Source organism: Numida meleagris, chromosome 1 (assembly GCF_002078875.1).
Source record: "Numida meleagris isolate 19003 breed g44 Domestic line chromosome 1, NumMel1.0, whole genome shotgun sequence".
Classification (NCBI taxonomy): Eukaryota; Metazoa; Chordata; class Aves; order Galliformes; family Numididae; genus Numida; species Numida meleagris.
In genome coordinates, this window is record NC_034409.1 from 50,847,589 (window position 1) to 50,875,286 (window position 27,698).

The following is a 27,698-nucleotide window of genomic DNA, read 5'->3' on the forward strand; positions in this document are numbered from 1 at the left end:
GGACAGCGGTACAAAGACAACTTGTTAGCACAATTCCTGCTTTATTTTCTTCATATGTTGACAGTGAAGGCATAAATAGCTACAGTAAGCAAAGGAAGCTTTCAAGGTATGAACAAAATTATGATGTTACAAAAAAAAAAAACTTACTCCTGTCAGAGAACTCCTACGTAATGCTGGTGAATCTACGTAATACTTTTGTTTAACAAGCGGGCAATGACCAACGCTTAAGTTTCTGGGTGTGCAACTTAAGGTCAGCTGGAGCTATACCACAATACAGTCTAAGTAAAATGCTATGTGTCGGTACACAAAGCTAGGCAAATGCAAAACCTCCAATTCTTAGTTATCTGGATAAAGATTTCAAAATCAAAACAAGTTTTCTCAAAATCTGCATGCCTCCATTCATCAAATGCAAAATGGGGATCACAGCAATTACTCACACAAATAACCAGAAGTACTTGTTTGCTGGATAACTGGATATTATGATGCCGCAGGAGAAAAAAAAAAAGAATCCCATTTTGTGCTTAGAATATTTCAGGTCCTACACAAAACCCTTCTTTCCACTGAAAGTCATCTCAGAATATGTAATAAAATGGAGCAAATCAACACTGCAGAGACCTTAAACTACAAGACTTCTCAACATCATCTAGTTTTTATATAAATCTATGATAATTTAAAAAACATCAAACAAAAACACATTCTGTGAGACAGTATCACACGGACACTCACATGACTTCAGTTGAGCTGAAACTTTCACACCAGCTGCACAGACTCCTATTGCTGGAGCTGCCAGTATTGTGAACAAGGACTGCTATTTGCCAGCACTGCAGAGGAACGGGATATTACGCCAATGGCTTTCACCAGCAGTAATGGCACAATTTTTATCTTGACCTTATCTATCCAAAGTTAAGAACAGAATATTCTCTGAAAAGTAAAACTGAACACTCTCCCAAGTGTTAACTTTTATTCTGCCTCAGATTTCTTTACTTCAAGAAGCTTTCCTACGCTAAGCTCTACGCTTTTGTTCGGTTGCATGATTCTCTCCTGTCCTACCTCTTCCTCATAAGACATACAGGAAACCTATTTTCAGAACCTTTTCTGCTCATTCAGTTGTCTTGGGGTTGTTTTTTTTTTTTTTTTGGTCTCACCTCATCTCCCACTTCCTTCTTTGGCTCTAAACTGTAATTTTCTTGTCCAGCTGGTGCTAGTCTCTATTTCCTCTCTTTACTTTCAACCATAAATTACACCTTTGCAGGCAGTTTGCCCCAATTTCCTCTTCCAGCTTACCCAAGATATGAAATATCTCCCCTTAGTCCACTGAATAATGTAGTTTTTCTCCTTTGTTCTGTCTGGGTACCAATTAGAAATAATTTGATAGAGCAGTCACAGTACACATGAGAAAGAAGATCCCAGCTCTTAATGCTGGTGACATACTTTAACGGGCAACACATGGAAACTCCCTGAATTTTGCTACTGCTGAGTAGGAAATAGTTTATACACAAAGCACAATACATATGCTTTAGCTCTTTGGTTATGTCACCACATGCAGATCAGTTAGGACATGCAAGTGACTATTTGTAGTCTTTAAAGACTATCTCAAATATTAAAAAATCCACAGATTTTTGAAATGGATCATTAGTATCTCAGAGGTTCTTATTTTGGCCATACTTAGGTGGCTTTTTAAGGAGGAAGGAAGAAAATATCCAGAAAAAAAGTCTAGCATCCTGAGAAGTGCCAAGTTTGTCTGACAGGCACAAGAAGTACTACAGCCACCCAATAAAGGTTTCAATAAATGTTAATGGATTTTTCCAGTTTTGTTTCATAAATGGCCTAATTGTTTTATTCAAGTGTGGGGAAGAGAAAATGACACAACAGCAAACAGTCGGTACAGAACATTTCATCCCAGACAATCACATGCTGTAGGAGTAACTTGTAACTGGAAAGTCTTACAATCAGTATAACACTGATGTTCAGAAACAGTCAAGTATTATCAATATTTCCAAATGGAAACTTAATAACCAAAAGTCACTGTCATTGGCTATAACACTGCTATGTTGTTCCATTTTCCCTAAAAACAGCAAAATAAAAGTTCTACTAACAGCATACTTCAGGAATAACTTCCACACAAATCAAACTTGATATAGTAGGATTCTAACTTCAAAGTGATTTTTTTTTTAAAAAAAAGTTCCACAGGTTCTCATTCATGGAGAAGCATAGCTGTAGGCAGGCAATATCTAGAAAGTATTCAGCCATTTAGGTTAGGCCACAAGGGGAAGGTCAATTCATGAGTTTTTCACACTCACGCAGCAAAAAAGTCCATTCACAGTCACTTCACACACCTCTACTGTGAAATGTTTCTATAAACTGCGCATTCCTTTTCCTGATGTGATCAGAAAAGGGATTCACCATGTAACAAGTTCGTACCTTAAGTAATGAGCATGCAGTCAGAGAAAAGACGATGTGTGAGAAAAAGAAGTATTTCCTCACTCAGATGCTCTAGTGCTTCAGCACTTGCACAAATCAAAGCTGTCCATTTAAACACTTACGTAAAGAAAGTCTCCATTACCTTAAAGGTAAGTATCCAGTCAACTGTAAGCACTTAATCACTCATCCACCAAAATCTTACATTACATTCAGCATCGCTTCTAGGCCTCAGATAACAATTCCTCCATGGGTGACCTACATCAAAAAGCCAAACACTAGAAGTCTCCAGGACCACTGCAAATAAACTAGCATCTGGCCTATACTCACTAGATTTCATGGCATTCGGGGCGTTGGAAGGTGCATTCCCCCAGCCTGTTGTCGATGCTCCTGTATCATCTACTTCACCCCACCCGGGACTGGTTTCATTTGGCTCACCCCAGGCGGACGTACCATTATCTGGAGCAGGTGGAGTGCTTTTGCTCCAGACTGCACAAAGGAGAAAGAGTTTTCATTACAGACCATTTAGACAATGAACTGTTTACTGCAGTGCAGCACCATGTCATGAATCTACTGTACTATGTCTGCTGAAGACTTTGAGGTCTCAACAGCGTGGGTGAAACAGAATCAAAAACTGTTCACATCAACTGTTCACGGTGGGCTCTGACCTTCAGGTATGAAAAGAAAGCATGTAATGATGAATAATATTCTTCTCTCAGGTTAAATATGAACCTAACACTATTTTATCTTCTGGTGAACTTTTTTCAACTAAAAGCACCAGACCATTTGGCATTTTCATATACTGAAGAACAACTAAGAACGTAACAATACACCTTATTTATTTCCAGACTACGTAGGGTTGTTTTCTTGTTTTTTTTTTTTAAATTATTATTTCAAAGAAGAAAAAAATTTGCTAAATGTTCTTCATCATACAGTAGAACCCAATTGAACTAAGAAACTAAACCACATGCTCACTCAGTGTTACCTACTATTAACAGTGTTTCAAAGCAAACAGTTTTTGACTCAAAGCGAATACAGAATTTTTCCCTGTTTCTCCAGCAATTAAATACAAATTCTGTAAGAATTCAGCCCTTCTCAGATAGAATACTTGCCAGGTAACAGTCCTTTTTTTTTTTACTGGCAAGCTGACCAGTATTCAGATTAAAGTTACTAAGGCACAAAAAGCAGAGGACTGTTCGATTCAAATTAACGAGACTCAAATTCAGAACCAAACATTCAAGTAAAAAATGGTTTTTCATTATGAAATAATACTATCAGTTGTAGGCTACAAGTGTATCTCTTATGCGTAAGGGTTACGATCATAAATAGAAATTTGCTGAAGAAAGGAACAAGACGAGTACCTGATGCTTGTGATTTGCTAGTCATTGGAGTAGGCAGGCTCTGTTCCCGTGGGGCCTGTCCTCCTTGTGAGTTCTTGTCCCACAGGTTCACATTCTTGTAGTTATAACTGCTAGGATCTCCCCAAGCTGAAGTGCCATCATCAATATCCATTTTTCGACTGATTGACTGTGGAGAAGGTTCTTCCCAGCCACTAGGCTCCTCGTCTTTGGGGGCAGCTGGCTGTGGTCCACTGTTCCAGTTTGGGTTTGGAGGTCGCCCATTACTTGGAGTTTGTGGCGGTGGACCCCAGGAACCAGAAGTCTCCTGCTGCTGTTGCTGCTGCTGTTGCTGCTGCTGCTTGTTCCAGGAGTTGGGCTGTCGACCCGTCTCGTTCCACGTTGAATTTCTTTTACAATCATCCCAACCACCCTTTGAAGCAGAGCCTGTATTTGCACCGTTACCCCAAGTTCCAATCTCATTTTGCCCACCTTCACCCCAACCAGATGCTGGCTTATTTCCCGCACTTTCCCAGTTGCTGTTTTTTGTTTGGTCAACTTCCTCTCCCCAACCGTTCTTTCCAGAAGACCATCCTTGATTAGGCTGCCGTCCACCCCACCCCTGATCCTTACTAGAGCTGTCATTCCAAGAAGATGATGATTTCTCTTCTTGTCTTCCCCCTCCCCAATTAGACGAATTGGGGTTCTTATAGTCATTCCATCCTCCAGTATTTTTGGGGTCCTTCCACTCCGTTGGGGTTGAGAGCTCACCCCATCCAGACTTGATTTGATTGCTTTGGCTGGGTACATCGCCCCAGCCCCCTGAGTTCTTTGTCTGTGTGGCAGAGCTCTCCCACCCCTCAGTTCCTTTATCAGACTTCCCCTCGGGCCGTGGCATCTCTTCAATATCCCATACGGTATCTTGCTTAATTTGAGTTTGGCCCCAGCCAGTGTTTGAAAGCACTCGGGGGTCCAAATCAGTCCTGCTCAGTAAAGTCTGCAAGACTGCCTGGCAATCAGGATGTGTAGGCCTATATGATCGGCGTCCAGAATTGTGACTGTCACTACTTCCTGCTTTGTGGTTGCTTCCAGTGCTTTGACCTCCAACCTCACTTCCTGCAGAGCTGGAAGATCTTCCCCAACAGGGAGCCTGGGAATTGCCTTGGTTTTCAGGAAGAGGGTGGCCTTTTTGATTGTCCCATGCTCCAGTGCTAGAATTTGGTTGGTTTGGACCACTCCATTCTCCAATCTTCAGTTCATCAGACCCAGACAGCTGTTTCCATTCTCCCTGAGAGACCCCAGATGTTAATTTGTTCCCTTCACCCCATTTGCTTTCATTTGCATGCTGAGGGCCAAAGTTCCAAGACCCACCACCCGTAGACCGGTTACTGTTATCCCAAGAATCGCTTCTTGACCCATTAGGTTTTTGAACAGACGCTCCTTTCCAGGAGTCCTCCCTATCCTTTCCATTGTTCCCATGGTTTCCAGAATTGCTCTGTCCAGAGACTGTGTCAGTTCCAGAAGACCCCCTAGCTGTACCCCAAGATCCAACACTCCCAGTCTTTCTTTCTCCAGTGCTTTGTGAAGGGGTGTCAGTGCTCCTGGAAGGGTTCCCCAAGCCCATTTCAAAGGGCATTCCCTTATTCTCCATAGGGTTTGGTGAACTTAAGTTCAAGGAGTTAGTGTTTCCGTTTTTTGGTCCATCAGTGTTATGAATTTGAGCCTGTTCTCTGCCAGAGACAAAGTTAACACCCGCATTTTCCATCTTTGACTGCTGTTCCCTAGAGGTCTGACCTACTGTGCTAATCTGTGCATTGGAGCTACCACTATCAGATTCCAAAGTCCCTTTCCTAGAATTGCCCTCTTGGACCAGTGCTGGCCAAGCAGATGGGTTGCTATTTGGGTTAAAGTTGCTGAAGCCAGAACCAGAACCAATTCTATCTTGTCCAGTCAAGTTCCTCCAATTACTTAGTCCATTGTTACTCTCGGCAGCAGGGTTGGAAGATTGAACAGATTTAGCCTTGGGATCAGATTTCCAGGCCCCAAGATTACATTCATTTCCAGCGCTTCCAGACTGGCACTGGCTTCCTTTTCCTTTGTTACTAGTGGTGCTTCCTGGCAGAGTGTTCTTCTCCAAACCAGGGTTCGAGGCACTGTTGTTATCGGTGGTGTTTTCGGAAGAAGACTCAGCATCTTTGCTGGCAATACAAGGCCACTCTTCCATGTCAGACCCGTCTACAATCACCTTGTCCCAGATGTGAGTTGGGTTGGCGTTGGTGCCGCTGTTGGAGGAGGCTCCAGGACCCCAAGTGGAATTTGCATAATTTGAAGCAGCAGCACCTCCAATTGTTGAATCTAAAAAGAAGAAAAAAAGCATAAAAAAGACCCCAAAAGATCATTAATACACCATACTGTCTAAAAACACTGAACATCACATTTTTGACACCACTGACTACTGATTCCATTAACAAATTAATCCTTCTCTCAGACATGTGTAACAAAGTTGATTAGGAAGAACAAGAGGCTGGAAAACACCATTAAAAATACTGATTAAAAATGTGTTTCAAGAAATTCCCCAGAAGCAGTTTCTGGGCATCTGAATTCATTGTTAAGTCTCTACTGCTGTTTACAACCCAGCTGATTCAAGTTCAACACAATGATTATAACTCATGTAATGAACCAATATGTGTCACTACTGGCACTGGTCGTAGACTTTTAAAGAACAGAGATAAAATCATACTATATTAAGAACAAGAATGTATATGTGCACACACTTTTATGCATGCATGTTTGCACAGTCATGTAGGAGACTGACAGCTACATGACAGAGTTCAAGAAGCATCTGAACAATGCTTTCAGACATAGCGTCTGATTTTTGGGTAGTCCTATGTGCAGCCAGGAGTTGGACTCAATAATCCTTATGGGTCCTTTCCAACTCAGGATATTCTATGATTCTATGACTGATTCAACCGGTTCAACAAAGCGACCGACAAAGCGACAGATGGAAAGGTAAAGTATGAAAAACAAAAAGCATCTAAGGAATATAAAGCTGAAGTAGTATATCCTTTAGCTTCAAATACATCTTTTTTAAGTTGATTTTGCTAGTAGAAGTTTCTTTACAGCCTCACAAAACAATGAGCTTTCTTTCCCAAAGCTACACTGAAAAGAGCAAACCAAAAGAGTCAAAGCTACACCAATTAAAATTTCTATTTAGTAGCATACAAGCTGTATTCAGCATGTAGTTATCCCTCATTTCTATTACTGCTACTTTTACCACATAAATCACATGTTGTGGTTTTGTGAGAAACTGAATCAATCTCTCCACCACTAAACAAAAGCTAATAAGATAACAAACATTTCTTCCTCTCTCTTACCTGATCTGCTTCAAATTTGCTAAGTTTCACCTCTCATTTGTGACAGGTCTGACAGCCCTTTAACTAAGTCAACTGTATTCACAAACTCAACAGAAAACTGTCCACATCTTCATAGGTTAGCTTTTGCTGGCTTAGCACATTGTACAGGGAAACCTGCAAGTCCAATAACCCTTAGAGTCACTGCAAGGAAAACGGCAGGAGAAATGACTAGGAATAGGACCATCATGTCAAGGCATTTGTACACAGTTTTAAAGCGCACAAATTAACAGTGCCACAATGAAGTCTACGTCAGTGCTAACAGTGTAACGCTTGCACATGTTCAGATAGTTCTCACCATTAATTTAATAAGACAGGCAAGATTTCCCCTTCCACCTAAAGTTACCTCTGGTCATCTAAATAATTTCAGTTCATTACTACTTCTGCGTTGTTCTCTCTACATAGCGCCATTTACTTTTCTACACATTTGTAATCTGAAACAACTCAAAACTGCCCACAAATTCTCTGTAATGAAGACTGAACACTCTCCCTTTTACAAACTCACACTGAGCACCAATAAAGCTAAAATGACTTATAAAAAAAAAAGCAGATTTTTTTAAAAGTCCATGCATTACGTATTCAAAAGTGAAGACCAACATTTCTGATTACTATTAGTTATACTGGAAACATTGAAACCTGATGAACAGAAGAAGCCTGTCTTCATTCATTAAACCTTGGCCACCAATATCCAAAAGATCACACAGTTCCCATGCACATTCTGCTCCTTCTGTTATTTTAATGTCAAGTGCAAACTTAAGAAGAGCAAGGAAGTGAGATTCTACAGATATTTATATCTGGTTATCCTTTTAGTACAGTGAGTAACCTCATCCTTCCCTCCTCACTCTTTTTTCTCAATTTTAAAAATTACTGATTAGACTGAGGGACAGCCAAAGACAAGTTTAAAAAACTGCAAGGTTTTCTGAATGTAGCAAAGACTCAGCAAACAAACGTTGCAACTGCATAGCTGCCTACGGCAAGATCTTTACGTAGGTGATTTCAACAGAGTATTTCACATTCCATTTCTGCAAAGATATTCTAATAGTATTAAGATCGGGATGTTTCCTAACACAGTGCACTAGGACACAATTTAATGGACTATTTTACTAAAACAACCCCCTCTTACTAATCGGACAGTGGCAACAAAGTCTTACCAATCTATAGTTTTGTCCTCATAAGACTGGGTGAGGGTTCTCGGTTCTTAAGCAGACTCGTCCTTAATAACAAACGTGCTGAAGATGAACAAGTTTCTGATCTGTCTACAATGAATAAAGTTACTAGCCAATGTTTACTTTTAAGGATGAAAATATGGAACTGAAATAAATGAAAGTATTGAAATGGAGTCCTGAAACAAAGACTCAGTTTTGCTGTGAGAGACCATCTGGTGATTCCTGGAGGATACTATGATGATTGAAAGACTTTCACCAGTAGAATTTAAGCTTTGCTTTCAAAAAATCTCTTGTACATGCTGAACATGACTCACAGTGGAAAACTGATATACAACCCTCTACCTCACAGCACTGCTACAAGATAGTAGTAAACTTGGTAAACAGTAGTTATCTTACAGGGGATTAGAGTTTTGCCATCTCACAGAAGCATTTCAGTTCTGGTAGGAAAACATACACGTGAATAAGGATTAGGTCTTGACCTTTTGAATTAATAATTGCTCTTCATGTAGTTGTTCAGTTTTGTTTGTTTTCCTTTGTTTTGTAGAGAAGCTCCACTGCTACAAGGCGGCAAAATAATAATTGTCAAAAAATGGATCAGTTACTGGCAATTGAAGACTTCACCAACACCATCTATAGCTATTTAGCGAATTTAACAATGAGAAGGATTAGCTACATGATTTTCTCCTTTGGGAATCTGCCCTTTTGTGTGTGTGTGTGGGATGAGTTCATCACAGTACACGGCTGCTTGACAAAATTAGGTCCAAATCTGACACCCAATTTGTAAACAGCCAGGACCTTAGAAGGAATTAGTGACAGTAGAGGCAAGGCAACACCATACCTCCATAAGCAATTTCCTGAAGCTTTTTAAGTGTAGCACTAACCTTCCTCTTAGACAGCTGCTCATTTCCAGTCCTCTGCCACACCTACTCCCATGTGCTATCATCTGTGTTGTTACTGACAGTCAGTGCACCGAACTGGGAAATCATCCAGACTGAAATGAGCTTTAAACACCATCCTGGGTTAATTTTAATCCAAGTCAGCTTCCCAGCCCAGATACTGTGCTATGGTGCAGAAGTGTGTTTGGATGGGGTGAGGCAAGTCTGAAGGGCACAGATCTTTCTCGGCAACGCTCCAGACTTGCATCAGATTAAAGGAAATAACCATAGGCATAAATGTTGCCACAATCAATAAAATACAGCCATATAACATAATCTCAGTAATTCAGTTAATGCTGAAATATGAGAATTCATAAAACCTGAGGTCAGTCTCAAAACCAAATAACAGCTGTTGAACACATAATAATTACATAGAACTTCAGGGGTGTCTAAAATACTTCAAACTGGTCTTAACGCAATTCATTCAAAATAAAAAAAAATTGACGTTTATGAGATATTTTGAGTATTTTTAGAATGTTTCACTACCATAACGTTTCCTTTGTCAGTCTCTCACTGTGAAGGTGTGCTAATGCTGATGTAACACTAGCATTTTATACATAAAGTGTGAAAACTTTGGGGTGTTGGTTTTGTTTTGTTTTTTCCCCACCATTCCACTTTCAGGTGTTTTTATCAAAATCAGCCATCTCTAACCGATACATTTTTAAACCGATTAGCTACCATTTTTCTGTTTTAGCTTGAAAACATGCCCACAATTAAACAGGGAACATCAGAGACAGGACAAAAACTCTGTCAAACAGTGATTCACTACAAAGGAACTCAAGAGTGGAAGAAGCAAAACAAACTAAATTATTCATTTTCCTAGAAACCTTTCTAACAAAAACAAAAGCATCTCACCTAGCTTTCTAGATTCTAGAGTTCTAAATCACCTCAGAGTTCATCTTTTTGTGGACCACAGAGAACTAAAGTCTATGCTCTCAATGATAAAAATAAAATAACCCACTCTGTTGGGGCTTTCAAAACAGACATAATGGTAGCATTTTTCCTTCTTCTTTCTTTTAAATCCTTATTGTTAGAACTGAAGTTGTCCTTGAATTCTCAGATCAACTAAGTCTTTCTTTAGAAGGCAGATGTCCCAAGTGGACCTGTTTTTTCTAGTGCTGTAAGTTAAGAAGGAAATATTGTTACTACAAACCCTCAAGCTGCTAAAAAAATCAGGAGCAGTCATTAGTCTTCCCGTGCTCATAAAACAATCTTAAAATCAACTTACTTGCTGTAATTTAAAGTGATCAGAAAAGCAAAAGCAAGACAGTCGTCAAAATTTTTAAAGTAATTAGGATGTATTTTAGGGAAAACTACTGTGAAAAGGCTTATGTAAGGAGAAATTCAAGAAGATCACGAAAAAAGAAGAAAAACTCAGGAGCAAAGGGACCACCTTGCTATTTTATCCAGACGAGAAGTGACAGACACCTGTTATTTGCAAACTTCATATCTATATGAACTAACTGTAAAACTCTGATGCCTGTTTTACTAGGTCCTATTAAGAAGTGACAACAGAGGAAATACATGGAAGAAACCTTAGGGGGTATTAAGAACTACTCAATGACAGCTACTAAATGCTACCTAGTTATCCCTACATTGTATTTACCTTGCCGTGGTCCAAAGAGCACAACAGCACCCAATTCAAACCACTTAAAACATGCATATGTTTTAAAAAAGAAATTATCTTTCTGGTGCCAGATAGTAGTAAAAATTGCATACAGTGCTGCTAACAGCAAAAGAAAAGCGTACGCGCTAGAACAGTAGAAGTTAGCTTTCCAAAATTATGTGTCTGTGCACAATTTCAGTGATCTCTTTCCTTAAGAGCGTGCACATACACGTGTGTATGACGTCGTCATTATTATTCACCTGTTGCAGTCCCACTGTCGCTCTGCAGCAGTGCTCCTGTCACTGGTTGTGCGTTGTTTGGGTTTGCTCCTGGTGCTGTTGGGGGAGGAGGCCCTGCTCCACCCCCAAGGAGCATACAGGATGGTGGAGGGGGCTGCCCACGTTTCAGTAACACTTTGTGGTCCTGCTGGCAACGGAATCGCGGCGGCACCTCCCGAGGCATGTAGCGGGCGGCGCTTGGCGGTTGTCCGTTCGGCACTGCCACCCTTTTGGCATTGTTGCCACCATTGACTGGTGGCGATGGAGAGTTGCCAATTGGGCTGGCAGCCACTGGTTGGCTTAAACTTGGTTTCGTCACTTCGGGCACTGAAAAACAGGAAAAGCGAAAGTTAGAAATTTTTCCACTTAAACCTGTGTTAGCTACAAGAAGTCCTGCAACTCTTTTCTTTTATAATGCCATTCTTCTCTGAAATACAATGCAGCTTCAACCTTATACAAATAAAATTTAATTGGAACTCTGCCCTTGGCAAGCCTGTTGAAGTCTAAATTTTTTAAAAAAGTAATGGTGGCAAGCAATAGCACCCTAGGTCAAGAGAAGTTTTAAAAGACGAACAGTCATACATAACCTTTTTTTCCCCTTCTCTTCCCCATCTTCAACTGGTTTTAGGATTGTTATGCATCACCCTTACTGGAGACCTGAAATCAGATTCTAAGTTTCACTTGCTTTGGCCATTGCTAGAACACAGAGCAAAAGACCCTCCTCTACAACTGAGAATTAACAAGTCTGAGAGCTCTATACTGCTCTGAAATAAGGCAGTAATATTTGACTCTTATTCAAAAAGCAGTCCTACCTACACCATTTGCATTGGGCTTGCCTAAAGTTTACTACCTGGTCACCAGGTGCCCCTATAAGCAAGGACAAGCTGCTTCTGAAGGCTACTGTGCCTTAGAGGAAAGTAAAAAAGCGCACAAATCCTTGAGAAACTAATACTGTCCAAAACGTGGGGGGTTTGTGTCCCCTTACTCTCCCTGTGCTTTCTGAAATATTGCAAAAGAGAATCAGGCATTACCTTAGTCATGCACCTGTAATAACTCACTAAGAGAGCAGACTCCAAAGGTAAGGAAAATTTAATACATCTGCTCTTGCCTCTACTGGAGACTACAATGAGACAGGCATGCTCAGCAACCCCTCCCCATCAAAGCGAGCGTTATCAGCAAAACGTTTGCTCTTACAAAAGAGAGATCAAAATCAGGGAGTCTCTCTCTGGCAGCTGTGAATGCATTATCCCCCACATATTGTTTTGATGAGGGTTTTCTGACTTCTCTATATAGGCTTCATTGCCCCTATCTCTTAAGTAAGTTTCGAGAAACAAGCCTTTTTCATTTGCTTCTTTATGTCACCATATGCAGTACTTTCCCTGTCTTCCATTCCATTTTGATAGTTGGTTTCAGTTTTCATTTGCTCATCTAAAATCTTTGTAAAATTGAAAGTTGGGCTAAATATTTCAGTTAACCTATTTTATCCACAATCACCATTTCCACTTCTAGTATTCTGATGATGACAAGATGGAGAGTTTTAGTTTCTCCATTTTAATCCTCTTAACTTTTCTCTCTTCCAAATGCTCATTTTGAGTCCTTCATCTCAAACCGCAACTCCCCTTCCTTTTCTAACAGCTTTGATCAAAATCAAGTTTGGGCTCAAGTCAATACAAATACTCGGTAGGATTAAACAAAGACTCTTACCTTTGGTTTTTTGATCTGTGACCTGCAAAGTAAGAGCAAGAATGTAAATACAGTTGTAAGAACCTCAAAACAAACATTCAGCAGGCTGCACTAGATCATGAATTTATGAGCACAAGATCGGTATATGCTGAAAGAAAATAATCAGCTGATGAACTGCAAGCATCTGAAGTACTTATGTCTCATACATAAATTTTTAAGAACAATACAGTTTCCGGAATACCTCTGCCTCATGCAAAATCCTCTGGCAAAAACAGTATCACTGTACTCTTGATTTTTAGTATTCACCCCCTTGCTCCTACCAAACACTGATTTGTTAACACAAATAAGCTAAATGCTAATTGGTGAAGCACACATAAACCTGAGCTACATACCACTACAATTCCCTCAGACTGTGCACATTAAATGTTGCAGTTAAAGTGTAATAAAACCTACCCCCTATGATATTATACCTACAGCAGATTGTTGGGGCTAGCAACAGAATTCCCACAGAGTCACTGCACGTGAGAGTACCAATCTGTGTCTGCCACGTTTCCTTTCACTTTTCCCACATCTTCCCCAGGGAGACAGAAGGTTTGTTGTTGCAATTGCACAACGTATCAGAAATACCTATAAAGTACCAGACTTCAACATCTCTTGAACGCAAGAAGATGATTACTGAAGTGAGCCATCACGCTGGACAATGCACTCAATGTGGCTTTTCGCTGTACTTCTACACTCTTACAGCATAGCAGATTTCAAGCTACAGCAGACACAAACATATCACTGGCATATTCTCTGGAATCTTGTGTATTGTAGCATGTTTTGATCCTGTCGATCATGAGTTCCACTACACAATAATGAAAAAATCCTAAAGATCATCATGTGTCAGGCTCTATGACACCTGTTCTGAAAAGGAAATTGCTGAGCTAGTCCATAATTCTGGAAAGCACGCAGGGACAGTATAGAATAATGAAAGCACAAGTAAAAAGCAGTTTATTGTTTAAGCCAACCAAGCCAGAACCCTTTTGTATGGTAAAGAATAAAAAGACAAACTGTCCTGAATTGCTGTGGCATCATTTACTTCACAAAGGTGAGAAGCTCGAAATGCAAAGTGAAATATTCACTAAAATATAAACCAAACTCAAACATCCTAACTTCAGATTTACGCAACTCTTCTAAGATTTCAACAATGCACCTGTACCAAAAATGTGTCTGTACCTTGCCAGATGTCAGTTTTCATTTCTCTTATGAAACATCCCATGTGTGTGAAACTGTATCTGCTTCTAGAGCAGTTAAACTTCCGTTAAGCACTTAAGTGACTGTAATGCTCCATTACTAAAGGAAGGTGAAATGGGATAAAAGAATTCATGAAACCAATGTTGTAATGCTGGTAGGTTTACTATGGTAAGAGTAAACATGTTCCATAAACAACTCCTCTACTTGGAAGAGCACCACTTCACCGAATGTTCAAAAGATCCTAAATTATAGCCACAGCTGTCTTAGATTAAAAAAAATACTTTTGCCTATGTTACATCCATGCTAGCCAAACCGATCTGGTGTTGTGATTTTTCAGATTTAGAATACAGAAGCTGAGAAAGTGACTGCGTGTCTCAGACTTACAGCCGTCACCTCTCTGCGGGAAACCTGTGAGCATTGGCAGGACAGGGCCAATCTCAGCCTTCTGACCAGCGACCAAACAGCCCCTGGGACACAAACCACAGGAATTCAATCTATGAATCTGCTTGCATAACCTTTGGTGATTTTTATTTTTTTTTTATTTTGTTACGTTTCCAAAGATCGAGACAGAAACAGCTGTTTCATGTTGTATAAACTCTGTCTGAAAGAGGTACCCCACAAATCGCTGCTGGTTTTTTTGGTGACCACCATCACAATCACTAAGAATGGACACACACATCTGTGTGCTCCCTATATTCCCAGCTGTCTTCAAGTATTACTCTTCCACTTGGTCTCTAGGAGATTAACTTATTTTCAATGTTTGCCATTTCCCAGATTTTGGAAAAATATCTTAACATGCAATCACAGCAAATAACTTGGTAGATGAGGGACCACACAGGAAAGCTGGCAAATCTCCTTTGTATTCAAAGTACTGATTCCTCTGTAAACACTCACAGCACTGTTATCAACACCATCAGTACAACCTTTCCAAGTTTGTGTTGAGTATTAACATATAATCCTCAAATCACTACTCTTTACTCACAAGCCTCTGCACCTCCTGGTTCCTACAAGGCTGAAAACACACCATCTATTTTTATTTTATACTTGAACATTAAACAGCAGCAGCACTGGAGAAAAAACGATGGATGCTGAAGAAACCTTATTGTGTAGCTACTGATATTCTGCAGTATTATTGGCGATGCATCATCATGACGCTGTGAGAACGGCAACAGAAACAGACTAGGTTTATCTGCACCTATTTTGAAGTGATACACTTATATTGGTGAAATGAGACTTAAAACTCCCAATGAGCTAAAATGTAACTGGCCCTGCGGAATCAACGTCAGCTGTTCGCAACACAAAGCTACATAACCTATCACGAAAACAGTAACGCCTGATCTTCCTAGAACCTGAAGTAATCAAAAAACAAGGACTACTGAAAGTAAAGCACTCTGCTTTCAATTTCACATTAGTGTTGAGGTTGGGAAGCACAGCCTCTGGAGATGTGACAGCCTGCAGTGGCTCTCCCTCAACGTGTCAGTCTCCCAGCTCAAAGCAAATTACCAAAACCAAGCTGCTTGGGGCCACGTCCAACTTGTTTCTGAGCATCTCCAAAGACGGAGAACCACAACCTCTCCGGCAAACCTGTTCTAGTGGTTGACCATCCATACACACTCACTAAAATATCCTTCTGTGATTAAGCAGAATTTCTTGTCTTTCAATTTGTGCTCACCACCTCATGTCCTGTCTTGTGCACCACTGAGAAGAGCCTGGCTGCATCTTCATTATTCCCTCCTGCCAAGTATTTACACACATTCCCCTGAGCTCTCTCTTCCCCAGGCTGAGCAATTCCAGCTCACTCGGCCTCTTTTCATTTGTCAGGTACTCCAGTCCCTTCATCATCTCTGGAACCCTTTGCTGATTGCACTCAAGGATGCTTACAGCTGTCTTGGACTAGGATGCCCAAAACAAGACAGAGGACTTAAAGTAAAAAGCACACATCAAGTTGGAAGAGACGTCGAGTTCACACTTCAGGTTAATCCCTAGAACGATCTACTACATTTTTAACAAAAAAGAGCACTTCTGAACAAAGCAAGCGTTCAAACTCATTTGTTGAGCATAAACAATTTTCAGCGATTCTTCATGAATCTCTACTTCAACAAAAGTGTTACTGGCCAGAGAAAATGTAAAAACTAAATGATACGTAACAAAAAATAAAAGTAATTTCAACAGAAATATTTCACATAACCTTTTTAAAAAATGTGTAGTGTTCCCATCTCCAAACACCTCAAAACAGCAAGAAATGCACAAACTGAGTGCCCATTTTCAGTAATGTTCATTAAATACTTATCACAAAACTAATTACTTTTTCTTCACCTGACAAACTAAAAAGAGGAAATATTAAAGTTTACTAAAAACTAAAGTTCAAGAGAAATAATGCAGAAAATCTTTAATGTAGCATTACTATACCTTAGACAATAAGAGATTTTATTCTCAAATACAAGCAATCTAACATCTTACCAGCCCCAACACTATTTATCCAGTTGGTCAGAAGAATTCAAATACCAAAACCTACCTTCTGAGCAGATTCCTTCTTTTTCTTATCCTCTTTCTTCCTTTTCTTGTCTTCCATTAACTGTTCTTCCCTTTCTTGCTCCTTCTCTCTGCCAAAACATGAAAAAAAAACAATATGAGCACTTCCAAGTTCTGTAGGATCCACATGTATTATATATCTCTTCCCCACAAGAAAAGAAGTCAAGACACCAGATTCCTCTGATCATCACACTTCATTTGCATTGAAGGTTTCGGCCTAACTGAGATCAGAAAAGCACCTTCTAGTTCAGTGTGGCCACAATCACGACACTTACTGCATAAAGTAAAAGTCCTTTATTTGGATTAGGCCCCTTCTGGCAGTATCCTATGTAAATTAACTACATGACTGATACTAAAAAATTCCTTCAAGACATTTTGGCCAAAGCATCTTTTTAATCGGGTTGTACTATTATTTAATGAAGTCTCACGAATCTTTTCATACGGCAAAAAGGGGAAGTAGTAATTTAAATATGATGGTTTGGTTTGATATGACAATTGTCTTCATAAGGGGAAGAGATTATTTTATTGCCCGTAGCTATGCCACTTGTAAGAGACTAGAAGTGTCATATCAAATCAAAACCATAATTTCTTAGACAAATCACTAACTTAATTTCTAGCCTACTGTACCCAGCCAAATATTTTTTTGTGACGAACTCTGTAATATAAACTACTTTCCAGGGAGAGTATTTTCTACACAAGAACATTTCTTCAAAGAAAATAAAAGAAAAGAAGAAAAATATGTGCAGCTGCTATTGTTGTCAAGCTACCATCTTGTTGCTACGTACTGTATCAAAATGAAAGCACCATTAAGTGGTTAATTTACTGCATGTTTACTACTGCCTGAGCTGTTTCTATGGTGAACCACATTTTGATTAACTAATTCTCTTCACCTCCTTAAAAGTAAATTTAAGATCAAGTTTTCAGCTCACTTGGAATATACTGTTTTTTTTTTAATCAGGGTAATCTTAAGACAATATAAAAAGATGATCTGACGTGAGGGAGAAGGCCAGAGAACAGGGATGTGTACTTCTGAAATGGGAAACATCCAACACATACAATCCATGATCTTTTACAACACAACTTTGATTTACATCAGTGAGGATGGATTTGGGAAGTTTCAAAATATCAACTCTAAATGCATAGAAATATCTGTGCCGTATTCAGGGTGGGGGGAGAGGAAGGAGAAGAAAACATTTCAGCTCACTACCTTGGCTGTAACAGCTGGAGCTCATGCTTGTACTAAGCTATTTACTTAAATGATGCACAAATCAAAGTTCTAAGTACAATTTAAAAAGATTACAGCTGAGCTGGCTTTGTTGTCACGTCTTTCAGAATTTTCCCTCCACTGTGAGCTGCAATACCTGAGGTAACATTGATGCTCACATTTCCTCCAGATTCTGTCAAGTTAAAGTGCAAAGAAAGATTTACATAACTAATCGCTTCAATTCAGACAAAAATGTTTTGAAATGTTATGCGTTACCACTTTCCTGCTCGAGGACTTCTAAACAGAAAAGGTTCTGTGTACCTTTTCTATAGACAGAAAATAGGACATTTTCCCAGTTTCATGAACTCACTCTCCTCCTTGGTGGATGGACACTAGAATGGATGAGTGCTTAGTAATACCATCCTCAGGCTACCACGTGCAATTTACACATTAATGGCAAGTTCAGTCCCCTTTCAACAAAACTGGAGGCAGGCATCCTCCATGATACTGCGCAGCGTTTGACGCACTCCGTCTAGTATTGCTGAAGCAAGGTCACTTGTTGTTCTTTTCTGTTCTCTATAAAATGTCAAAGCACACTTCCCAGCTCTACACCCTGGCAAGGAAAAGCCCCGCAGGTTTTTCAGTTTCACTACCATGCACACGATGCAAAGCATTTGGGGAGGTTAGTGTACTTCATACTGTCACGGCACTGAGGTGGAATTTTCCAACTTTCTTTGAGCCACAGATTTTAAGTAATATGGAAAAAGCTCTCCAGTGACACCGTTCTCTTTCAAAGTTACTATAACCTCAAATTCTGTTTGCCACCTTCTTACTGACAAACAGCTTGGACCCTCTGGGCTGCAGTGCCAGTTAGAACTTCGCTGTCTCTTGAAAACTTTAATGCAGCAGACAAACATTTAAGAGCTGTCTTAAAGGAGCTGCTGAAAAAGGGGAGGATAAAAAAATGAGTTCCAGTAACTGCCTGGCACACAGACAACCTTCCGCTTAAAAGCACCTACTTATTTCTGTGAGCACAGCAGGGAATGGAAAAGAACTAGAAAAAGTTAAAATCCAACATCAAAGCTGAAGTTACGGCTTACTACGACACGTAGCACTAACAATAAAAAGAACCGAGGATAGAAAGCCCGTAGCCTGAAAGAAAACATGTGGTTATGGTCACCTGTCTTTGCGACCACAAGTTCAAAACAGGCAGACTGCTGCTGCCACTGCCTTGTTTTCCCACAGACCTGAACGAGGACCTGCGGTACCGAGGCTGCAGACGAATGCTTAGCTCTGGAGGCCTACCTCCCCTCATGCTGTTTCAGTAGAGGTGGATATTCAGTATCCCACTGGGCACATCATCATCAACAGACAAACATTTAAGAGCTGTCTTAAAGGAGCTGCTGAAAATAGGAATGTAGGAATAATCAACACTTAGTAATTTAGGCTTCTAATCAGCAATCCGTGTAGGCAAACAGCTCAGTTCTGTTGAGCTGTCAGGGATCTATCCGAACATTTGGGATGTGTTCTATGCTCAAAACTATTATGTTCTTGACAAAAAAAGTAACTGAAACCTCACAGACACGTACAAGCTATGACGTTATACTCTCCAAAGGACAGAGAAAGGATTGATGATATGGACAGGTTAACAATGTGACACTACGCTGGAAATTTACCAAACTAGGGGGATAATAGCTTATTGTCATTTTGCATATCACATCTGACATCTTCCCACTTTTGCTCTTCAATGTATTTCAATATTATTTGCAGCTTTATGACCAAAAGTCTGCCTTTTCAGCTGCATGCATAATCCACATTCCCTGCCCTTCAAAATACACAAACAACACTCCTTATTATTAAAAAGAATATTTTTTGTTTTGACAGTGGTTACTTGAGTAATTTAAAAAAGCACCACACAACCAACATGACTGTGGCTGTACATCTACTTCAAAAACATCAGTTTACCATTAAAAGTATGGCAACTAAAATTACGCTGCTACAACTGCTGTCAGCTGGCTTTCAGGCGAGTCAGCCTGCAGTGGCAGCAGGGCAGCAGCCCTGAGAGCACCACGCAGGAGAAAGGCAAGCAGGTGATGATTTTGAGGGGTGGGGTCTTACTGCTTCTTTCTTTCGTGCACTTTTGCTAACACCTGGAACATCATTGATCAGCTGTTAATGAACATGGCAAGCTGCGTCTTTCGTGGCTCTCTTTTCTATGACCGTAGGTCATCGCAGATCAGAAGCTTGCTGAATACAAGCTTGTGAAAACAAAATTGACTGGAGAAAAATAAACACTGCAAAATGAAGCGTTTCAACAAATTCAACAAAACAAAAAACCTTTCAAGTATCTCACTGATTTATTCAGAGGACGCTGCCTATTAATCAAACATCAGCTACAAGACCATTTTCTGGCCAGGCCAGGGAAACCAGGCTCCATCGCGTACCAGCAGCAACCAGCTGCTTCTATTGACAAGATCAGCATGTGGAGAAAAAACATAACTCTAAATGAGTGGATTTAGAGTAATACAGTGGAGCGTGGTTCTGTTTTTTGTTACCAGCACATAGCAATGGTAACACGGACGCACCAAAATCCTGAGGAGGAGGTCTGATGAACAGCAACCAGTAGCTGTATTTTTACTCTAGTTCTCTAATAGGGCTTTAATTAACTTCCTGCAAAATCTGAGAATTAACATTGTTGAAAAATGTTTAAGAAGTGTATTACAGACTTCATTTCTGATTATTAAAACAAAAAGAAAAAAACACGTGTTAACAGCTTATAAATGAAGAGAATCTCTGTGTTAATGCAAAATTTTGTTTTGAAAAGCAACACACAGAACAGTAGCTATGACACAGTGTATTCAATACGTTACCTAGCTTCTCATACCAGCCTCCTCAGGCTAGGAAAACAGGAGGGTTTTTCAGCGAGTTAACTAGAGAAAACAGCTGCAAAATTCAAGTTCTTACAAGACCATAGCCATTTCAGAAACAAAAAAAAGAGGCATTTAAAAAGCATACCCTCTCACAAAGCAATTGACAAGCTTTTGAAAATGCTGTTTTCCTGCAAAATAATATTTATTTTTCCTTTTTTCCTGCAGTGCACAGGGTTGAGGCATGGGTAAAGAACAGAAGCTGTTCTTCACAGTTCTTGCTATCCAACTGAAAACACGAGACGAGACGACGTAGTGCACTGCACACTATCTGCTGTCAACACGCCTCGATGGGTGGAGATAACATGCCACACAGAACCCTAGTCCATACAAAAAAACACAACCCCATTAAGTCACCTTCCAACTAAAGTTTCACGAAAATGGAAGTAACGCGTAAGATACAAATTCTTGGAAGCTCAGGAGTGGCACGTCAGAGTACACAGTTCCGAGTTCCCTCCAAGGGCTACAGGGCAACCAAGTAAAAATGTCAGCAGTCCCCCATAACGATGCAGACCAGCTAGCAGAGCTATGAGTTTTCTTCCCTCCTTTTGCCCCCGCCCTTTACTGTCACTATTATTTGCTAGAACACAGCCCAGGAGTGACAGCAAACTTCTCTGGGTGCATCCTGGAAGTCTTCCTCCAAACTGGGAACCAACCTTTCTAGCCTCTTCCAGAACAGAAGAGATTATGAAACTACACTTGTAGGATCGACAGCACTTTAACAGAGCAAGCTTTTATCTATATAACTACAAGGTTATATTAAAGACTAATAAATTTTGTCTAAAAGCTTCAGCCACAACCAACCACAGCTAAAGGCCATCACTTCACTTGAGAGAATGATATGCACTGCATGGGCCACTCTCACTTCAAGGCAACATTTGTTGCGCTAACTTGAGCTAACTCTTTATTACAGTCAGGTCTTCTGTGATTCAAAACATCAGTCCAGAAGTAAATTAATTAGCATTTTAGAAACAGATCAAAAGACTCAAATTTGAGGGGCTAAACCAGGAATTGAATCTACAGTAAGCTATCTGACTCTGGCCAAGATTTGAAGGAAGAAGGACTTCCAGTGAGCTGCAGCTACCGAGTGTATGTGGCTTCTCAGCATTAGAATCATATACATAGTCATATTGTAAGTTTCCTCAGAATCATAACATTTATCTACATTATACAGCTGGGACACCAGCAGAAATAGGCATCATACAGCAGTCTGAGAGACGCGTTGCAGAACACCTTTGGAACAGGCTCAAGGCCAAGTACTATTCCAAGGCAGAAGCTCCACTTAACCTACACAGGCACAAATTCTCAGAGATCAGCTGCCTTCACAGTGCTACTTCATGATCCGCCTGCTGCCACCACCACAAGGAGCAAGTGTCCTTTTCTTCCACTTTCTGCACCAAGCTCTGTCCCAGACCTTCACTCATTTCTGTCTTCTTGGGATCCCAGCCGACTGTATGGCAGTCAAACGCAACTCACAAAAACTCATTTGGACCATTCACAACCACCCTTTTTATTTTTGTGAACTGAATTATTTTTACACGTTATCAGATGAATATGAGAAAGCAACACACACAAGCAGCGGGGAATCTTCTCCATTCATCAAAGCAACATGTGAAATCGCTTGTAATTAAATGAAACTGCAGCCTTTCCACACAACACTCAGTTAAAATTCTTTATAAATTTTATCAATAGAAAGATTGATCAGCAGAAGTATCTGCATTGCCCCCTGAAGCTGACTCTGCAGTTACACTACTAAAGACAGAGTCTCTTCTGAACTGGACCGTATTTAGTCCTTTATTCCACCCTCTGCATATGTAACCCTACTGTTGTCGCTTGTACCTCTGCAGTTTTAATTGTAACAGGGGCTTTGCTGGTACGTTCCTGCATCGTGCTTTATACATACGTGCATTAAAAAGAATACCCTGATAATAACAAGGGCCATGAGGAATGAAGAAGAGAACACGCCACAAGCTCCTAAATGAGTACGCAGGATTTCAGTTCTCACACTTTGAGGCTCAGGCCTTTCTTGCTGCAGCTAAGAACACCAGCAATCAACTGCTTCAGTTGGATGAAGGCTTTGAAATCAAATCAATTAACTGGGACTTCAGAGACTAAAACCAAAGCAAAAGAAACTGCTGCCCTATGGAGCGTGGAAAACCTGACAATTACAATTCTACTTTCATTCAATGCGTTACACTTTAACCTAAGTGTCCATTATTTCAACACTGTGAGAAGAGTATGGCATGTTCAAACACACACAGGTGTGCTCCAGCGTGTTCAAACAGAACATCAAACAGAAGCGAGGTGTTACGCAGCCTGGGCTGCAACCCAGAGCTGACCGACTGAGTTCCTGAAGGTAGAATTATTTCCACCAGACTGAGCCATTTAAAGAGTTATGATCTCGCTGATCAAGACTCAAAATGGGACTCATTTTATAAAACGTTACACAAATGCACATCACAGCCACATTCTTTCTTATCCAGTGTTCATGTGCATAAACCAGACAGACACAAGCCACACAAGAGTTGGCCAAATGTGGGATAGCCCCTCAGAAACCCGGCCTTCAGGCTGAACTGCAAAAATGGAATACGAAACTACTTTAGGACAAATTAACTCTGATATGTAGAAGGGAAAAACCATCCAAACCAACCCTCAGAATAGCACCTCTGAATCTAAAAATTTCCCAGACTATAAAAAAATAAACCTAGAATATAAAACTTCTGAGGAAAAACAAAATTAGTTGTTTGCCTGAAACGAGACTGAAGTTCATACCATCACTGCACAACTACAATATTGAAGAGACTGGCCATACAGCTGAAAACTGACCAGCTAGTAAAGGGACAACTGTTTTACATTTTTTGAATGGAAATGAAATGTAACAGAACTCAGCCCTAAAATGTGAAAATAATTTTTCATACCTGTAACATTGTATATGAACATTTACACACGCTCAGTGTAACACCTAAGACAATAAATAACAAAAGCCACACCCCCAAGAGGGCATGCTGTGGAATGGATACACACATTGGAAACACACTTCACTATACGTTAATTGAAAACTCTTTAGAAAGCGTCTCTGAAGTGCTCTGTAGAGCAGCACTTTTAAAAGCCAGAAGTTGTTTGCCCATCAAGGAGTTAGAGTGAGCTGCTTCTGTCTTCTCTTTGGCTGCAGACCAAAACCGCGTCACTGCGAGACGCTTGCTTACTTTAAATAGCGTATCTGGAACAAGTGATATGCCTTTATCACCGCCAAACATCAGTAATTTGAAGTTGCTGGAGAAAATAACCGAACTTAAAAGATCGGCGCGCTAACTCCACTAGAAGTATGCTTTTCTAAAGAAAGACTCCTTATAGAATGTTACTACACTTGTTAATAAAGTAGGATTTGTTATTTCTGGAGTATTACATAAATATATATATATGCAGAGTGATTTACAGTAATAAAAAGACTGATAAATGCTCATACAGACGGAGGTTTGCTCTCAACACTTCAGCAACTGGTTTCTGGGCGGTTCCATTTCAGTTTCATTAGCCTCCCGTTGATAAGAAAACCTTAGACTGCATAAAAGAAGAACTGAAATCTCTTCAATATTCCATCTTTCTTTCTTGTGTTTGTTCTATAGCATTACACTTTCCAGCTCATCAACTGTATACATTGAAAAATCGACTTTAAGGCAAGTTCTAAACTTTCCAAAAGTTAGCCTCAGTCGACAGAAATTAAAGTTTTAAGAAAATGGAGAGCTACAGCCAACGTTCTGCAATGTAATATCTGAGCAAGCTTCCTCCCCTACTTCAGTCTTCAAACACTTCAGAGCTTTTATGGAGCAGTAATTATTATTTCATTACATGTGCACACAAAAATACCAAAACCGCAGATAAAGTGTTTAGAGAGTTGTGAAATGTGGTGAAAAATACCTCAAGAATGGCAAAGCATTCAGTTAGAAATCAAGCTGTCATTAACAGCTCAATAATTTGTTATCATATCACAACATTTATCCAGCAAGACAGTTCTATTCAGGACTTCCAAGATTTTGCTGAAGGATCAAAAAATGTGACTTTTAAAATAGAAAGTAAGATGCGTAGAAAGCTCTATTATCTAAAATTGTTCATCAAGAAAGGCATCTTTGTGGTCCTATAACCCACAAAAATATGTTGAGAAATGAATGAATGACAACAGATATAGAACAATAATGGGTAACAGCTACCACAATAACACCTCAATAAAGAACTTGTGACTGCTCTCAGAAGGAGCTGAACTCTCCCTTGCATGTGTGCGACTTCTTTTCACCACCCCTTCTAAAAAGAACTTTTTACCTATCCCACTGTGCATACAGAAGTACTCCAAGAGCCCTACTTCACCACACAACATGGGGCTCAAAATAAAGGCAGCCTATCCGGGAAAAGTGCCAGACGTCAGTAAAAGGATTGCTTATTAGTCTGCAAGTGCAGTATACACAAGTATTTGACAGTATTGGTTTGCATTAAAAGATTAAGAGCTGTAAATTCTACCAGTTTTATAACCTCAAATGGCTTGCATGTCGGGAGAAAAAAAAAAGTCCACGTTTGAAAACTGACAGAAGCAAAGCTGCAAAAAATCTTTTCCCTAAACAGCACTCTTCAGGTTTCGTTCCTAATTTTTAAACCAATTCAGCTCTTAAGAAGCCAGTGACGCTTTCTGTGCTAGATACGCTGTCCCCTTACCGGTCTTACCATCAGTCACAAGAGTGACTCTTATTAGAAGGACCTCTGGGAGTTACCTGGTGTAACTCCATGTTCACAGCAGGGCCATCATCACACAGGCTGCTCAAGACCTAGTCACCTTCTAAGTATCTCCAAAGACAGAGAAATTACCACCACTACAAAGAGCCTGTTCTGGTTTTTGACTACACCTGCTGCACTTCCCCAATACCTAATTCGAATTCCCTTTCTCCACCTTGTGTTCATTGCCTCTTGGCTTTTTTTTTTTCTCACTGCGCACCTTTCCACTAATAGCCTGGCTCTCTGCACATGCTCATTAGGTGGCTGACGACAGCAGTCAGTAACATTACCTCCTTTGCTTTCTAAGTCTGAACAAATCCAGTTCTCTCAGCTTCTCCTGGTGCAAGACGTGCTCCAGTCTGCTAAGTATCTTGGTGGCCATTTAATGTGCCACTGTCTTTCCTGTATGGGTGCCAAAACTGGTCACAGCACATTAAAGGTGGTCTCATAGGTACTGCATAGAGAAGAAACACTTCTGTTGACCCAGTGGCTATGCTAATACAGCCCAACATGCGCTTGGTTTCTTAACAGCAAGGACACCTTCCTGACTCACGTTCTGGTTTTACTCTTTCAGGACCTTCAGGTGTTTTTTCTGCAGCGCTACTTTCTAGTTTGTAGATGCCTAACCTGTGCATGGCATTACTTTGCCCAAGGTGCAGGACTTCCCATTCACGCTGACTAAATTTCAAGAGGCTTCTGCCAGACCTTTTCTTCCAGCCTGTTCCCTCTTGCTACTCCCCTGAATAGCAATCTTACACTCTAAAGGTGTCAAGCACTCAGCCGTGTTTAGAATCATCTGCAAACTCAGAGGGTATGTTCCACCCCACTGACCAGGTCACTCATAAATGTGGAACAGCACTGGCCCCACTGATGTCTCGCCCAGGACACCCGACTGCCCAGCTGCCCACAAGACTTGCATCACTGACCACAACCAACACTGTTATCCCTGACTCTGGCCATCTAGTTCAGGAATCCTTTTTCAAAAAAATATTAAGATTAGAACGAAAAATCATTTCTGTACTTAGTGGCTGAGTGAAGTGGATACTAATTCCAGATGTTTTCTGCAGATCTGCAGCAGGAGAGCTGTATGAGTTATCCATCTGTATTGGCTGGCTGCCTATGTTGGTACACCGCTGCACTCTGCAGCCTAGATAGGCTGTGCAAGCCAAGCTCAAAGCTTTACAGGCAACTTTACCAATGTCTCAATGGTGCTTTGAACTTGTTACAGTTAGTGAGGAAAGTGAAGCCGATGAGCATTACTGCCATCTTAATAATGTATTTTTACATGTATGGCTGAGAAGTGTTATTAAAAAAACAGAACTATTTTACACTTAAATCTTCTGACAGCAGTTAAAAAGGAAAAGCTAGCTCTCCTGACAAAGGCATAACTTAATTCTAAAAGCAGCTCTGTACCTACTTCGATATAGACTTCTGCATTAAATGCCAAGAACAAAATTATTCTCTAAGACACACACACACAAAAAATCCAAAGGAAGATGCTATTTGTTGTCTGTGGTAATGACAGCTATGCAATCATAACAATTATGACATAAACACTGAAAAAGTGTGAAACAATTAAACTATGCATTTTCTGCTACAGTCTCATTATGGCACCAACTCAGGTCACCTAGACCTCAAGAAACTGGATCACAGAAAATCTCTGGTAACAGAAGCTACATTTAAACAGATTGCATGATGGCTTGGATTGCAAGGGACCACTGGGTTCACCTACTCCAACCCTTGCACCAGCAGTGTGCCCAGGGTCATATCCAGGCAGCTTTTGAAGATCTTGAAAGGTTGCAGCCAGAGGGTTGTGATCAATGCCTTTATGTCCAGGTAGGAGCTGGTGATGAGCAGTGTCCCCCAGGGGTCTCCCGTGGGACCAGTATCCTTTACCATCTTTATCAATGACATACAAGATGGGATTGAGTGCACCCTCAGCAAGTTTGCTGATGACAGCAAGCTGAGCGGTGCAGATGATAAGGCAGAAGGAAGGGATGCCATCCAGAAGGACCCTGATAAACTCAAAAGGTGGGCTCAACATGAACCTAAGGAGGTTCAACAAAGCAAAGTGCAAGGTTCTGCACTTGGGTTGTGTTAGTCCCAAATATGTATACAGACTGGCAGAACTCCTCCTTGAGAGTAGGCCTGCTGAGAAGGATTTAAGGGTCCTGGCAGATAAAAAAAACTTAACATGAGCCAGTAGTG

The 27,698-nt window shown here is 40.4% G+C and overlaps 1 protein-coding gene across 7 annotated transcripts in view; it reads right to left on the bottom strand.

The window, feature by feature from the left end:
* The window catches only part of TNRC6B (trinucleotide repeat containing 6B), a 76,405-nt gene that overhangs the window by 27,843 nt on the left and 20,864 nt on the right, over positions 1-27,698 (bottom strand). For 2 of the 7 annotated variants that reach the window (XM_021384671.1, XM_021384683.1), the window contains exons 1-6: positions 20,821-20,960; positions 16,585-16,672; positions 12,855-12,876; positions 11,133-11,477; positions 3,780-6,110; positions 2,749-2,907 (exon numbers count right to left, since the gene is read on the bottom strand). In XM_021384671.1, the coding sequence (XP_021240346.1) occupies positions 2,749-2,907; positions 3,780-6,110; positions 11,133-11,477; positions 12,855-12,876; positions 16,585-16,672; positions 20,821-20,918 (3,043 nt within the window). In that variant the 5' untranslated portion in view covers positions 20,919-20,960. Of the gene's footprint in view, positions 1-2,748; positions 2,908-3,779; positions 6,111-11,132; positions 11,478-12,854; positions 12,877-16,584; positions 16,673-20,820; positions 20,961-27,698 lie in introns of those variants that run through there. The other 5 variants (XM_021384664.1, XM_021384669.1, XM_021384668.1 and 2 more) reach the window with 5 other exon arrangements.